Here is a 13,352-nt window from a genome sequence, read left to right on the forward strand (position 1 = left end):
GTACTATACTGCCTTCAACTTTTATGAACGACTGTATGTTTAAGGTTAGCGATTTGTCGTATTACCTGGCTGTATAGCAAAAAAATACAATTACTTTACTGTGCGAGTTACAAAATGTGTTTTAATATTTATGTGTTTTTTTTTATTTAGGGCCCCTTTATAACAAACATATACTGCAGCAGGTCTTGTGGGTGTTGTTGTCTGACTTGCATCCTACTGGGATTATTGCACACAGCGTTGGTGTACGGTGCTTTTTCTGGAAGACTTTGCAGTTTTTTCCTGGATTTTTCTGTTTGCGCATAGTCACCTTGAGATGTTTTCTTGTTCATGTTTTTGTTTTGTTGCACCCGATCCAAGAGCCGAATGGCTCACGGGGCTATACCTAATAAACTGAAACTGTCTTGGTGAGCAATCGGCGGTGAGTGATGTCTGAACTGCTCCTGTGCCAACGCCCACCCCATTCACCAACGCGCATTGAACCTACGTGGTGAAGTATCGTAAGATAACCCCCGTGACCGAAAGAGTGTGGAGAGGCCCTCATCCAACAGGGGATTGACAAATGACTGCAAATTAAAACGAGCCAACAGAAACACGGCCTAACGCAACTGCACCACTTTAAGCAAAAATGGTTGTCTTTTGGACATGCTGTACTGCCCCCGTCATAGGAACGTGGATCATCACGCGACACTGATGCTGTCAGCCGTGACCTGGGATCAAAACAAGAATGGGGGGAGGGGGGTCATATGCGATTCACAGATACGGCGCGTTAACCACTGTCCCACCGCTCCTAATCGACAGGGCGGTCCAGATGTCTTGTGAATGAATCGACCCCCCAAAAAATGTTGTTTGTTGTTCCTTCGCTTATTCCTTTCTGTTTTAACACCCATTGACATACGAGAAAAATATAGAAATTAAGTTTTACGTAATAAACGAGTGGAGGGAGGGAGTGGAGGGAGGGGAGGGAGGGAGTGGAGGGAGGGGAGGGAGGGAGGGAGTGGAGGGAGGGGGAGGGAGTGGAGAGGGAGTGGAGGGGGAGGAGGGAGGGGGTGAGGGGAGGGAGTGGAGGGAGGGGAGGGAGGGGGAGTGGAGGGAGGGAGGGAGTGGAGGGGGAGTGGAGGGGAGGGGGGAGTGGAGGAAGTGGAGGGGGTGAGGGGAGGGAGGGAGTGGAGGGGGGGGAGGGGAGGGGGGGAGTGGAGGGGGGGAGTGGAGTGGAGGGGGGGGAGTGGAGGGGGGAATGAGGGGAGGGAGGGGGTGGAGAGGAGGGGGTAGTGGAGGGAGAGGGGAGTCACGAGACATCTGGGGCCTCCCCGTGTACTGGCATCGCTGCTACGTGAGAACAAAGTTCCCCATCAGCTGCTGCCGCTGGGGCTGCCGGGTCACCTCTTCGGCGTCTCAGACCTCCTCCTCCTTGTTCCGCGCTTGCAACGCACGGCTAAAGTGTCTCGGTGCGTGTGTGTACTGTACTGCTTGTGTGTGTGTACTGTACTGCTTGTGTGTGTGTACTGTACTGCTTGTGTGTACTGCTTGTGTACTGTACTGTGCTGCTTGTGTGTGTACTGTACTGCTTGTGTGTGTACTGCGTGTGTGTACTGTACAGCTAGTGTGTACTGTACTATGTACTGTGTACTGTACGGAGTGTGCACTGTACTGCTTGTGTGTGTACTGTGTGTGCAATGTACTGCTTGTGTATACTGTACTGTACTGCTTGTGTGTGTACGGTGTGTACTGTACTGTGTGTACTGTATTTCTAATGTGTACTGTACTGCGTGTACTGTACTGCTTGTGTACTGTACAGCTTGTGTACTGCTTGTGTGTGTACTGTACTGCTTGTGTGTGTGTGGGGGGGAGCGGTGGCGCAGTGGTTAGCGCACTGCGGCGCTACCCGCACCACCGCACCCCCCAACAGTACGTGACAGGCTATACGGGGGATCTTTGTCTTTGCTGTAGCACATGGGGAGCCGGTAGTGTAGCGGTCAGCGCGCTGCGCTACGAACCTGGACACCCGAGTTCGATTCCCGTTCACGGCCAACACCCAGTGACGATTTTCTGAACCGTTCCTGGGCCTCCCCTAGGTCGACTCAGCCTCAAAATGAGTACCCGGTGCGGTGTGTAAAGATCGACACCGGGGAGACAAAGGCGGCCGGGCGTGGTGTTGCCCCCCCCCCCTTCGTGTGCCTTGCCGGCCTTCATAGGTGCTCGCTAACAGCACTTGCCCCCATCAGTCTATTGCAGGCGATACGGAGGATCTGTGCCTATTGTAAGAATGCTACGTCGACTCATCGATTACACTGGTCATCACGTCAGGTTTTTGAGATATCAAATATTGCATTTTCAATAAAAACTGCAGAAGAAAAATATTAAATAAATGTGGATATCTACATAAAATGATATTATAAACACACTATCCTAAAAATACAGCACCATATTTTAACACTAAAGCAGTGACTGACTCGCAACAACTTGCAATCATAAGTGACAGAGTTAATTTCGGGTAAAATCAATGAAAATGGGGTATGCCGATAGCATAAAAATGAGATGTGATAGAGAAAATTTGAGATCACATTTGGAATCAGCACCCTGAAATTAGTCTAAAACAGCTGCAAAAGTCCAGGCCAGAAAAAAATGTTCTTTTTTTGTTGACCAGTGTAGTCTTGCGTATGATGGCAATACTGTTCGGGAGCGAAATGCTAATTTAGCAGGTCTACTGGCCACGTCGAGAAGACTTTAAGGGAGAGGAGAGTTCGTGTCGTTTTCCTATTCCTCCTCTGCGGAATAATCAAAACGACACGAGACTTGAGTGGTTTCGTGTTTGGTCCATAGTTTGGCTTGCATTGTCAGAGTCGCACTAATGTGGCTTGTCTCTAATCCATCTCTGCCTCTGTGTGTCTCTATGTAACTGTGTCTTTCGGGCTCTATGTATCTGGCCTTCTCTCTATCCGTATTTACATTATTCTTGCTCATGGCGATATATTCAGGAGCTGTGTGCAAATGCCGATGCTCTGCTAGCCATGACGAGAGGGCTTTCTTCAGGAGAGAGAGAGCTTGGGTAGTTTTGCTTTCGTTCTGTTGAAGGAGCACAGACTACCTAACTAATTGATGAAAGTGCTATCGAGACGTTATGCTCGGCAGACCCGAGAGGCCACGACATGCATAATAATGTGATAAAAATAATTGATTCCTAAATCATATCTTGAGGCAGTCGTGGTGGAGGCAATCGTTACATCAGCATGGGAAAACGTAGTGCTATGGATTCATGACTAGTCTAGTATGCATCAGAGCTATCCAAGAGGGCAGTGCAGAAAAATATGTTGTACTGCACGTCTATGCTCCCCTCTTCTGTGCTCCCACTCTAGGCCAGCGTGGTGGTGGTGAAGTATGGTCAAATGAATATCCGTTACCCAAAGGGGGTTCGGATCAGGGCTTTAGCCAGCAGTGGATTGTGGATTGCACTAAGTGCTGCAACATGTACATGTAAGAAAAACATAGTTGGCAGACAACTGAATGCCTCTGTTAATTTGTAAAAAAATATATACTTTGACTTGGCCACATTGAGCAAAGTGCGTCACGGCGGTCAAATCGTTTACTTGTGTTTATTTGAAGGATTTTTTTTTTTTACAAATTAGTTCTTACATAAATAATTCGCCTTCATGTTTGTCACGTATCATTAGGGCCTCTTGTGGGCAGTCTTTGGGTTAACCTACAAAGACACTCTGTCAAAGCGGCGTGTGTGTTTTCCTTGCCCGTTGGTTGGCGCTGCTGGATTTGATTTGTCAGTGGTAATTTTTTTGGTTTACATTTTGCAGCTTAATTATTACTGAATCTCTCTGATATTAGAACAAAAGGGCTGTTACCAGAAACGCCACCTATTTTATTCACCCCCCCCCCCCCCTTTGTAAGGCAGTGTTATCGACGAAAGTGTTGTATTTCTGAATCTTGGAATTCTTAAAACTGGAATAAAACTTGCACCAAAGCCATATTACTCTAAAATGGAACATGAAATGTTGCTAATGATCTTTTTAAACAAATAGTAAATATGTATTACTGTATATTAATAAGTAGTATTCCCTTGGATACTACTTCCAGCCCAGATGTTTTGGACAACAGATGAATTGACAAAAACATCTTCAACGTGACCCAGTTTTTGTGACATCATCTGGCTTTTTAGCAGAACGTGGAAGTTTGGCAGTAAATCAATAATTTGATCTGCATTTATCCGCAGGTAAGAGGCTCGCATAGAAAGCATCAATGCAGGCACTAGCTTAATTCTATTTTGCTTTTCTCTTTCTTGCAATTTAGAATCCATCTAATTTACAATAATCCAATTGTGACCACGCATTTTCTTTATTCCTCTGCCCAATAGTAGGTCTTTGACTCAAGCTCCCTCAATGTTGTCTGATCTTGTGCGTGCTTCTTCATTTCACTATACCCCCTACCCCCCCCTCAAGCTATGAAGCAATATTTATCTTGTTCTGCCTCTTTCCCAACTTCCAGAACTTCCTTCATCGAGCTTTAACCTCTGCGGATGTTTCGATTTAAAGCTTTCGTGACTGCAGGGATTCATCTTCTTGGTTCTTTCGGTAAAGTCACGTAGAAGGGAAATAATAAAATAATAAAAATAAAACATAATAAAATAATTCTCACTGTGAGAATTATTCTACGTGACTTTACCAAAAGAACCAAGAAGATGAATCTCTGCGGATGTGTCCATCCACATAATTTCCCTTTCATGGATAACCTGCTCTGGAGCTTCCTCATTACTTTTTCGATCTACCCAACTAATATTCTCACTGCTTGGACAGGAATAGGTGTGGATGACAAGATCTACCGGTAGCACCCGTCCTGTTGTGATGACGCACACGCTTGCACATTTCGGTGCGTTTGCACTGTTTTTTGTGTTTAGCTTATTGTCGCTCTCCCCCCCCCGCACCTCCGATGACCAAAGTTGACTACGTACAGTGCGACGGAAGTTCAACATACTGATTGACTGATTGCAGGATAATGCCATCGCTGGTGGTGCTGGTGGTGGCGGCGATGGCCGTGGGGCTGTGGCCTCATCTGGCCGTGGAGGGCCGTGGCATCCCTGCAGCCGGCAGTGAGCTCCTGCACAAGGTCCAGCGGATGCGGCAGGACGTTGCGGCACATTCGGGCATTGCTTCGCAGATCATCGACCTGGCCGTGCACGGTGCAGCGCAGAATCGTTCCTACGAGCGCCTTGCCCTCTTCACCGACAAGATCGGCAATCGGGTAAGCGTGCGTGGAAGGTATTGTGTACCCCTTTTTACACAGGCACATCCTAGCCGTGCCGTTGTTGCCATGCTGCTCCAGGCGCGGGTTTTTTTCCACTGCAGAAGCCGAGCCGTGCCGCTGACGTCACACACACATTGTAAACTATAAACCTACGTACTATTTTTTTTATTTACCAGGCAAGGCCCACTGAGCTATTAGCTCTCTTTCAGAAGCGACCTGGCCACAAATAATAGCTCAACAAAGTGGCTTATCGCGTGGAAATTTAAAGCAGCCAAATACTCTAAACGCATGTTTTTAAATGTCGAGGGAAAAACCAGAGAACCCGGAGAAAACTCTACACGACCGCGGGGAGAACACGCAAACTCCACATATGCAAGCGTCAGGGTCAGGATCAAACCCACAAACTCCTGTATACCAGGCGAGGTAGTTAACATCTCGCTACCGTGTAGAGAGATGTCATCAGCATGCGTCGCGAGACGCATGCTGATGACGCGGTGATGCGATTTGAGTTAACATACACTGATAAACACACACCTCAAGCTAGCTGGATGCCGTGTTAATGTTTCTCATGTGTGATGATGCCAGGCTCATGGAATATCTCATCAGCCCCACCCTTGACCCTGCTTGGCCCGACTCGGCAAGTAGCCAGTGAAGAACCACCCGTGTACCATGAGAGCTCTGCGTTGGCTTGCCTTGAATGTGCCATTGGAAAAGTGCAAGTGGCAGCAAAAGCAGGTCACAGGCAGCCCAGAAAAACCCCAATGAAGTCTTCGGCTGAGAATGAAAGACTCTGGTGCAATTACAACGTAGGGGATTGCCGATCTGTCTCGTTTATTAAAAACGAGACAGTTCGTCTCCAATGAGATCACAGAGTCTGAAGTTTGTGTCTCATGTGGTTGTGTATTCGAGCTGTGATTTGTTATTACGGCCCGTAAAACAGACGCTGTCTCTTTGTATGTGTGTGGTTCCTGTACATCTTCAGACTTGATTGTATTTTAATAAACACGCACGCCAGTGTTGCTCGACATTGGTAAGAACAAAAGAAACGACTGTTCCCTTGGGCTTTTTTGGACAAAAATGTAATAAATGGATAACTAACTCTTTCCAATGCTGATATTGGATTTCTGAACACATGTTACAGCATGCCTGTCCCTGGATATTTTTGGCTTTTGTCGCAATCATGCGGGCGCGTACCTCCGATTACACTGTGTAACAATTTTTTTTTGTTCCTGGGTAGTAAGTGTTATTTCCTCGTTGCTTATGCCTCAAAAGTACAAAAAATGGCTATTATTCCCCACAAACTTTGCTTTTGTAACCAGGACAGTGATATTTGGAAATTTACCTATTTTCAATGAGAAAACGGGCGAATTTGTGTCTTTTCGTTCACGTAACGTCAGAAAAAAAAGATGTAGATACCAAGGCGCACTACCACATGCGGGAGTGGCCACAGCGGACCGAGTTCTCTATGGGGAGGAACAAAGTGAAGTGGGGGCCACTGGTGGACCCCCGGAAGGTGCTGATGCCACCACTGCACATGAAATTGAAAAAGAGCTTCATAGCCCATCAGATTCCTCCAGCATAAATAAATATTCGGATTCTGAACACCCCCGAAAGACAGGCTGCTGTTCAGCATTGCATCCTCCTTGTGCTTTGTAGGGTCAGCTGAACATCAGGAGCTCCCATGCCACAGCGTGCCTTGGTGTGTACTGCATGGGGAGTCGGGGGTATAAACACTACGTCGTGATGATGGCAACTTGTTTATGCCGGTTCCACAGATAAGTGGCTCCAAGGCGCTGGAGCAGGCCATCGCGTACATGCTGTCCGCACTGCGGGACGACGGTCTGGAGAACGTGCACCCGGAGGCAGCCAAGGTCCCGCACTGGGTTCGCGGCCGGGAATCTGCCACCATGATCGAGCCTCGCAATCACAGCCTGGCCATCCTGGGACTCGGCGGGAGCGTCGGCACACCGCCGGGAGGTGTACATTTATTTTTCGTGTGCGCTGCTTGCATGCGACTGGGTAATGGAAGTGGTGATGCTTTTGTCCTTCCCCCGCACCTCCGATTAGCACGGTTTGATACTTACGGTGCAAAAGAAGTTCAACATGCATACATACATGCGGAGCGCTTCATTCATGAGCGGTAGTCAATGGCTCTTGAGAATAATGATACTGTTGCAGCATCCAAATTCTCTGAATAGATGAGGCCAGTGTTCTTTAAACTATAATTTACAGTTGGCCACACAATGAATCTGGCATGTACTTGCAGACCACGCGATGTCACGTGGCATTGAGACGTCATAACCTCCGTAAGTGTGACCACTAATCTGTTCCTCTTGTCGCCAGGTCTTACATTTCTTGTTACCTTACGTTAATCTCGTAAATTTTTTATCAGGATGTATCAACGAGCCATAGCTCTCAGTGGGCCATACCTCAGTGGTCCACCACAAAACCTCCCCCTGTGGGCCACCAGTTGAAGAACCCTGATTTAGACATTTGGCCCACAGTGGTAAATGACAGCTCCGTTTAATCTGAACACACTGAGCCTTTCCTGCTCACGGCTGTACAACTCCACTGACTGCACTGCAGAGGGAAACCGCCAGTTATTTTATTAGACTGCGGTTTCCTCTGTGACAGGCATGATTCATTTTAAATCGGTTCGCAAATAATTGTCTACAATTCCATTACGTACAGCTATCAATAGATGTCATCGGTATGAACCTGCACTTGTCGTAGAGACGCCAGCGCTGGGAGGAGCGTGGGCTACCGGCCGTGGGTTCTGCGACAAAAGCTCACGCTCGCGCTCTTGCCGTTGTTGTGGCGGCAGGTACGACAGCGGACGTTCTCGTGGTGAGCTCCTTTGATGAGCTGCGGAAACTGGGCACAGCAGCCAAGGGCAAGATCGTCGTTTACAACGAACCCTACGTGAGCTACGGGGAGACCGTCAAGTACCGCGGCGTTGGGGCCAGCGAGGCGGCCAAGTTTGGAGCCGTCGCTGTGCTCATCCGTTCCATCACGCCATTCTCCATCCACAGGTTTGCCCATGGGTCCTGTGCTTTATCATGGCACTGTGGGTGGTGTGTCTGTTGGCGGCTCGTAAGGACCACCTTCTCAAAAAGATGTTACTTATTATTTTCACTCGCGCTGGAATGTGGAGCGCAGCTGTTTATAGTTGACTGGGTTGTTGTCTATCTAGAGGTAATTCTCGTCACTGGGGGTGAATGCCCCATGACAGATACGTTCCACATTTTGCTAAATTTTTCATATCTCACGGCTAGCGCCCCCATCCAATTGATTTGTAATGGCGTAATTGATATGGAACGGTGGTCAGAGTTTTGTGAGACAAGAATGCCATTATTTATTTTGAGGTGCCGCAAGTGGCTCGGGGATCAGCGCACTGAGCTGGCACAGCTGGGATCGTGGGCTCAAATGTGGCCTCTACCACTTGTGACTTAAACACGTTCCTTCGGAGTGGGCAGGTAGGAACTTGGTCGGACAGCGCATTCGTGCACGACAGACAAATATGCACGACAGACAGACAAATAATCCCTGGTGGGCAGTGTGGAACCTGTTGTTCCTACCTGTATAAAAGATAACTTGACTTGAGGTAGCCAGGCAGCCAGCCAGGTAGCCAGCCCCCTTAACTATCGGCCCCTCCCCCTTGCTTAGGCACCTCTGCTGACCCCCCCCTCCCTTAGGCCCCTCCCCTGACCACCCCCCCATATCCTTAGGCCCCTCCCCTGACCCCCCTTCCCTTAGGCCCCTCCCCTCTCCGTACCCGGCAGTAGGTCTCCACCAATCAAAGAGCTGTTTATATTTTATATGTATATATATTTATGCACGACAGTTCTCAATGTGTAGTGAGCTGAAGGTTACAGCTCGGTCACCGTAATGGGAAGTTTATACAAACTTTCTTTGCCAAATGTGGCCAGATGAGTTAATTTAAATTCGCTGTCTGCAGTGCACAGTTTAATTGCGTTTCTCTTGAACCTCTGACCTGGAAAAGTGCGTGTTTATTCTTGTGACCGCACGGCTGACAAACTGACAGAAAATAATTACGATTAAAGCCAAGAGCGCATACCAGTTGAGAGATGGGCACTCGAACTGAACTTTGTTTTTTAGATTTTTGTTTGAAAGAAACTCAAATATTTATCTTTAGTTTTCTGTTCATTAATAATAATCATCGTGCGAAGCTCCATGCATTGAGCCTTGGTTTTATTTTTTTATTTTGCTAAAACATCAATACGTAATTTTTTTCATTTCAGTTTTGTAATGTTTGAATTGTACATTTACTTATATATTGATGAGTGTGTACGAATGCACGGGGTTTTTTAAAGCAAAAACAGAAGCATTATTTTCTTCATTTACTTTGACTCATCGGCATTTCTCCTGCACTGCCTCGCAGTGGTTACTAAGTAATTGGGTAATACTTTAGTCACCGTTTCAACCTCTCACCAACTGGCATCGACTATTCTTGGCTTACAGTTAATGATTTCGAATGTAATTTTACCACGCTTTATCATGCCATCGGTACGTCTACCCACTTCTGCTGGTAAAGAAATGTGGAATGCCTGTCGCAGACTCGGAGCCGTCAACAGCAACGATTAAGTTGAGTTTTCCAGAACCATGAGAGCTGGCGATGGTGTGCGATGGTCTTCATCCAACGTTGGCTAAAAAAAAAAAAGAATGTCACAGTTTTTTTCTTCATGGTTCTTTCGGTAAAGTCACGACAGACCTGTTCTTCACCTGAGGACGGCTGCTTGCGTTGTGGCCGAAACGTCGTGAGAATTATTTTATTATGTTTCATTTTAATTATTTTATTATTTCCCTTCTACGTGACTTTACCGAAAGAACCAAGAAGATGAATCCCTGCAGTCACGAAAGCTTTAAATCGAAAAGATGTCACAGTTGCTGAGCACAGGCTCGGAGACCCAAGAACGCCAAGCGGCCAGAAACGAAACAGCACCGTTGGTTGCTGGTGATGATAACGATGGCTGCTGCTGTTGCTGATAATGAGTATTCCATGTTCTGTTTTCTGAAAGTGGTTACAAATGCTGAGGTGAGAGGTCAGACCTCTGAGCCAGCCTGCGTTGAATTCCGGGCAACCACGTCGGTTATAAAGGATTCACGGGCGTGGTGAGTTCATAGTGTTAGCCCACTCGGCAATGATTGGACCATTTAAACCTTATTGAATTAATTTTTTCACTTAATTGTGTTACATTTTAGCTATGGGAATTAAAAGCATGTTGGTTTGACTGCCACGGGAACATTTCTCTGTAGCAGGGCACGTGGGAAAGTTTACACCACAGTTTGTAAATATTAAAAAGTAATGTTCTAGGATCTCAGAATTATACTCTTAGGTTTTTTCGGTAAAGTCACGTAGGTAAAAAATAAAATTAAAAGTCATTTTAGCTGTGACGGTCCCACCTGATGACGGAGACTTGTGTTGCCTCCGAAACGTGATTTATTATTTTATTTTAGTTCCATTATTACTTTTATTAACTTTTTATTTTATTTTTTACCTACGTGACTTTACCGAAAAAACCTAAGAGTTTGAATCCTTGCAGTCACGAAAGCTTCAAATCTAGAATCTCAGAATTAGTTCCACGATGAATGCTTCCAAAGGCGGCTACTTTCTAATACACGAGGTGATGCGATGCCCCGCAAGAATTCCAAGTGGTCACTTCAACTCACGTCTCGTACGCATATTTTGTCTCATGTTAGACTGCCTTAGGCACAATTTAAATGCAATTGGGGAAAATGCGAGTAGTTACGCGAGAAGAATCACACACGTGCTTGGATGCTGTGATGCTTTCCCACATGCGTTTGTCCTCGGAAGTATTTAATTGTCAGTAAAAACATCGAATTTCAGTTCACGCAATGAGATGATGTAACGCGCGAGATGGTGTTGCGCAATGACGTAATCGGGAGGTGGAAGAGAGGCGTGGACTTCCTTTTAGCGCTGATTTTGTGAACCCTATTATTTGTGCTGCTTTTTTCGTAGTCCTTTGCTCAATTTGGCCAGTTTTCTAGAGGGTCAATCTCGAATGGCAACAAAACTCTCCGCTAAAATTTTGTTCATATTCAATATTCTTTACGACAGGCATGGATTCATGCCCCACTGTTACGGACGGACGAAGCTAATGCATTACCGCTTTCAACCAGAGGTCGCAACCGGGTACCCGATACCCGTACCCTACCCGATACCCGGCTACGGGTAGCCGTTTGCGACCTTGGTGCGGCCGGGTACGGGTACGGGTAAGGAATCAAAACCCGTTTGCGACCTCTGCTTTCAACCTTATTAATGCTGCGTCTCATTCACAAACCACCGTGCCAACGTTCTCGTCCGTCGGGGGGCCCACCCACCCCCCGGCAGTCCCCACACGGGCATCCAGGAGTACGAGTCGGGCGTTGCCCAGATCCCGGCGGCGTGCGTGGCCGTGGAGGACGCCGAGATGATGGCGCGCATGGCGGCGCGCGGCTGGCGGGTGCGCGTCACGCTTGCCATGGAGGCTCGCTCGCTGCCCGACGCCGACTCCTACAACACGGTGGCCGAGATCGTGGGCAGCAAGTACCCCGAGCAGGTGAGTGCGTGCGTGCAAATGTGGGCACGGGACGACGGGGCTTCCGATGGCACCGTGATGGGTCCAGCACCGTCGCCATTCGTAAGTGTGTCTGTGTATGTTGAGCTTCTTTCGTAACGTACTTCGACAGCGTGATTTTTAACTGTTGGCAGGGCAATGTGTCCTGTCCAAGTTCAGTTACTTTGTTTAATTGTCGATAAGGTATCTTTGATTTGCATTCTGTAATTAATGAATGTGATCTCCTTACTATGTCTCAGTGCAGTGCGCACGCATCTCTCCACGTTTCAGCTTTTGTCGCATTTTCGTTGTCCACATGTATGTGTCGAATGTCCATGTAACTGTGCCTCGATTCATCAATCTCAGTTCGTAAGCTCACAATATGCATGCATTGGAATCGCATATGTTAAAAGCATTGTGTTTTTTTCAATGTTGTATGTTATAGGTTTATGTGACCCCTACGGCCACTAGTAGGGAAAGTCATAATCACACAATGTAAGCAAATAGTATATTCTCTTATAGAATCATAATCCTGAATCTTCAGATTTCATGGAATCACCGGCATCGGGAATCGGTCGACCTCTAGTCACCAAGTCCTGCACAACATTTTTACATTTTTGGCGACAGACTCAACTCAACCAGATATATAAACATAGACATGACTTCAACCGAGAAGATGGATAGAAATTGAACAATCATTGGAAAGATGTTATTAACCAGGTAATGGTTGTGGTTGTTTCCATCGTACCTGCCGGTTTACTCACACATTAAAATTTCCCCCCCCCGTGCCCCACACGCAGCTTCCCACTTCTAGCCCCGCTCACTTCCCCCCCCCCCCAGCCTCACGTCCTCTTCCCCTAGCGCTCACACAGCCCCCCCTTCCCCTACCCCACACCCCCCCCTCTCTCTCCCTATGTAACCTCTTGCCACGGCAGCTTTTTCGCCTGCTTCAGCATTTTCTTGCTGTGGTTGTTCCACCTGATGAAGATTGCGTGTGTTGCGATCGAAACGTCGTGAGTTATTTAATTTAATTTCTACCTACGTGACTTTACCCAAAGAACCAAAGAGTATGGATTCCTGCAGTCACGAAAGCTTCAAATCAAGACTCAACTCATCAATTTCGCTATTTATGCTGATTGGGCTATCGCTGTTTCGTACTAACACTGCCACAACCCGCTGCCACCACACCAAGTCGAAGGGTTTCCATGCCGTAATGAGCTACTTGGCAATTATACATCAGTTGAGGCTTCCGAGGCTCTTGCGCAATATTTATGTGATTATGGCACCCCCTGATTTTTTTTCTCCCATCAGGCAGCCTTTGTTGACTTACCACCAATCGGTGCTCACCAGGTTGCTGCTGTTCGTTTTTTTTTTACAAAGCCAGGATGCGAATTTCGATGTCGGATTAATTATTTGCGGGTTACCAGCTGAGCTAGATTCCAGCCGTACTGCAACTGCCACTATTAGTCAGATTGCCACTGCTCCTGCTATTACGAGCCTGCCCCTAATTTACGTAAGGGATTGCCA

General features: G+C 47.1%; 1 protein-coding gene across 1 annotated transcript in view; it reads left to right on the forward strand.

Annotated features, from left to right (window-relative positions):
- The first annotated feature begins 1,269 nt into the window (after positions 1–1,269).
- CPQ (carboxypeptidase Q) overlaps positions 1,270–13,352 on the forward strand; it is a 64,176-nt gene continuing 52,093 nt past the window's right edge. The window contains exons 1-5 of the mRNA XM_078855931.1: positions 1,270–1,445; positions 4,995–5,244; positions 7,023–7,224; positions 8,072–8,279; positions 11,621–11,828. Coding sequence (XP_078712057.1) covers positions 4,999–5,244; positions 7,023–7,224; positions 8,072–8,279; positions 11,621–11,828 — 864 coding nt within the window. The 5' untranslated portion in view covers positions 1,270–1,445; positions 4,995–4,998. The remainder of the gene's footprint in view (positions 1,446–4,994; positions 5,245–7,022; positions 7,225–8,071; positions 8,280–11,620; positions 11,829–13,352) is intronic.

Source organism: Lampetra fluviatilis, chromosome 4, assembly GCF_964198595.1.
Source record: "Lampetra fluviatilis chromosome 4, kcLamFluv1.1, whole genome shotgun sequence".
In the NCBI taxonomy this organism is placed as follows: Eukaryota; Metazoa; Chordata; class Hyperoartia; order Petromyzontiformes; family Petromyzontidae; genus Lampetra; species Lampetra fluviatilis.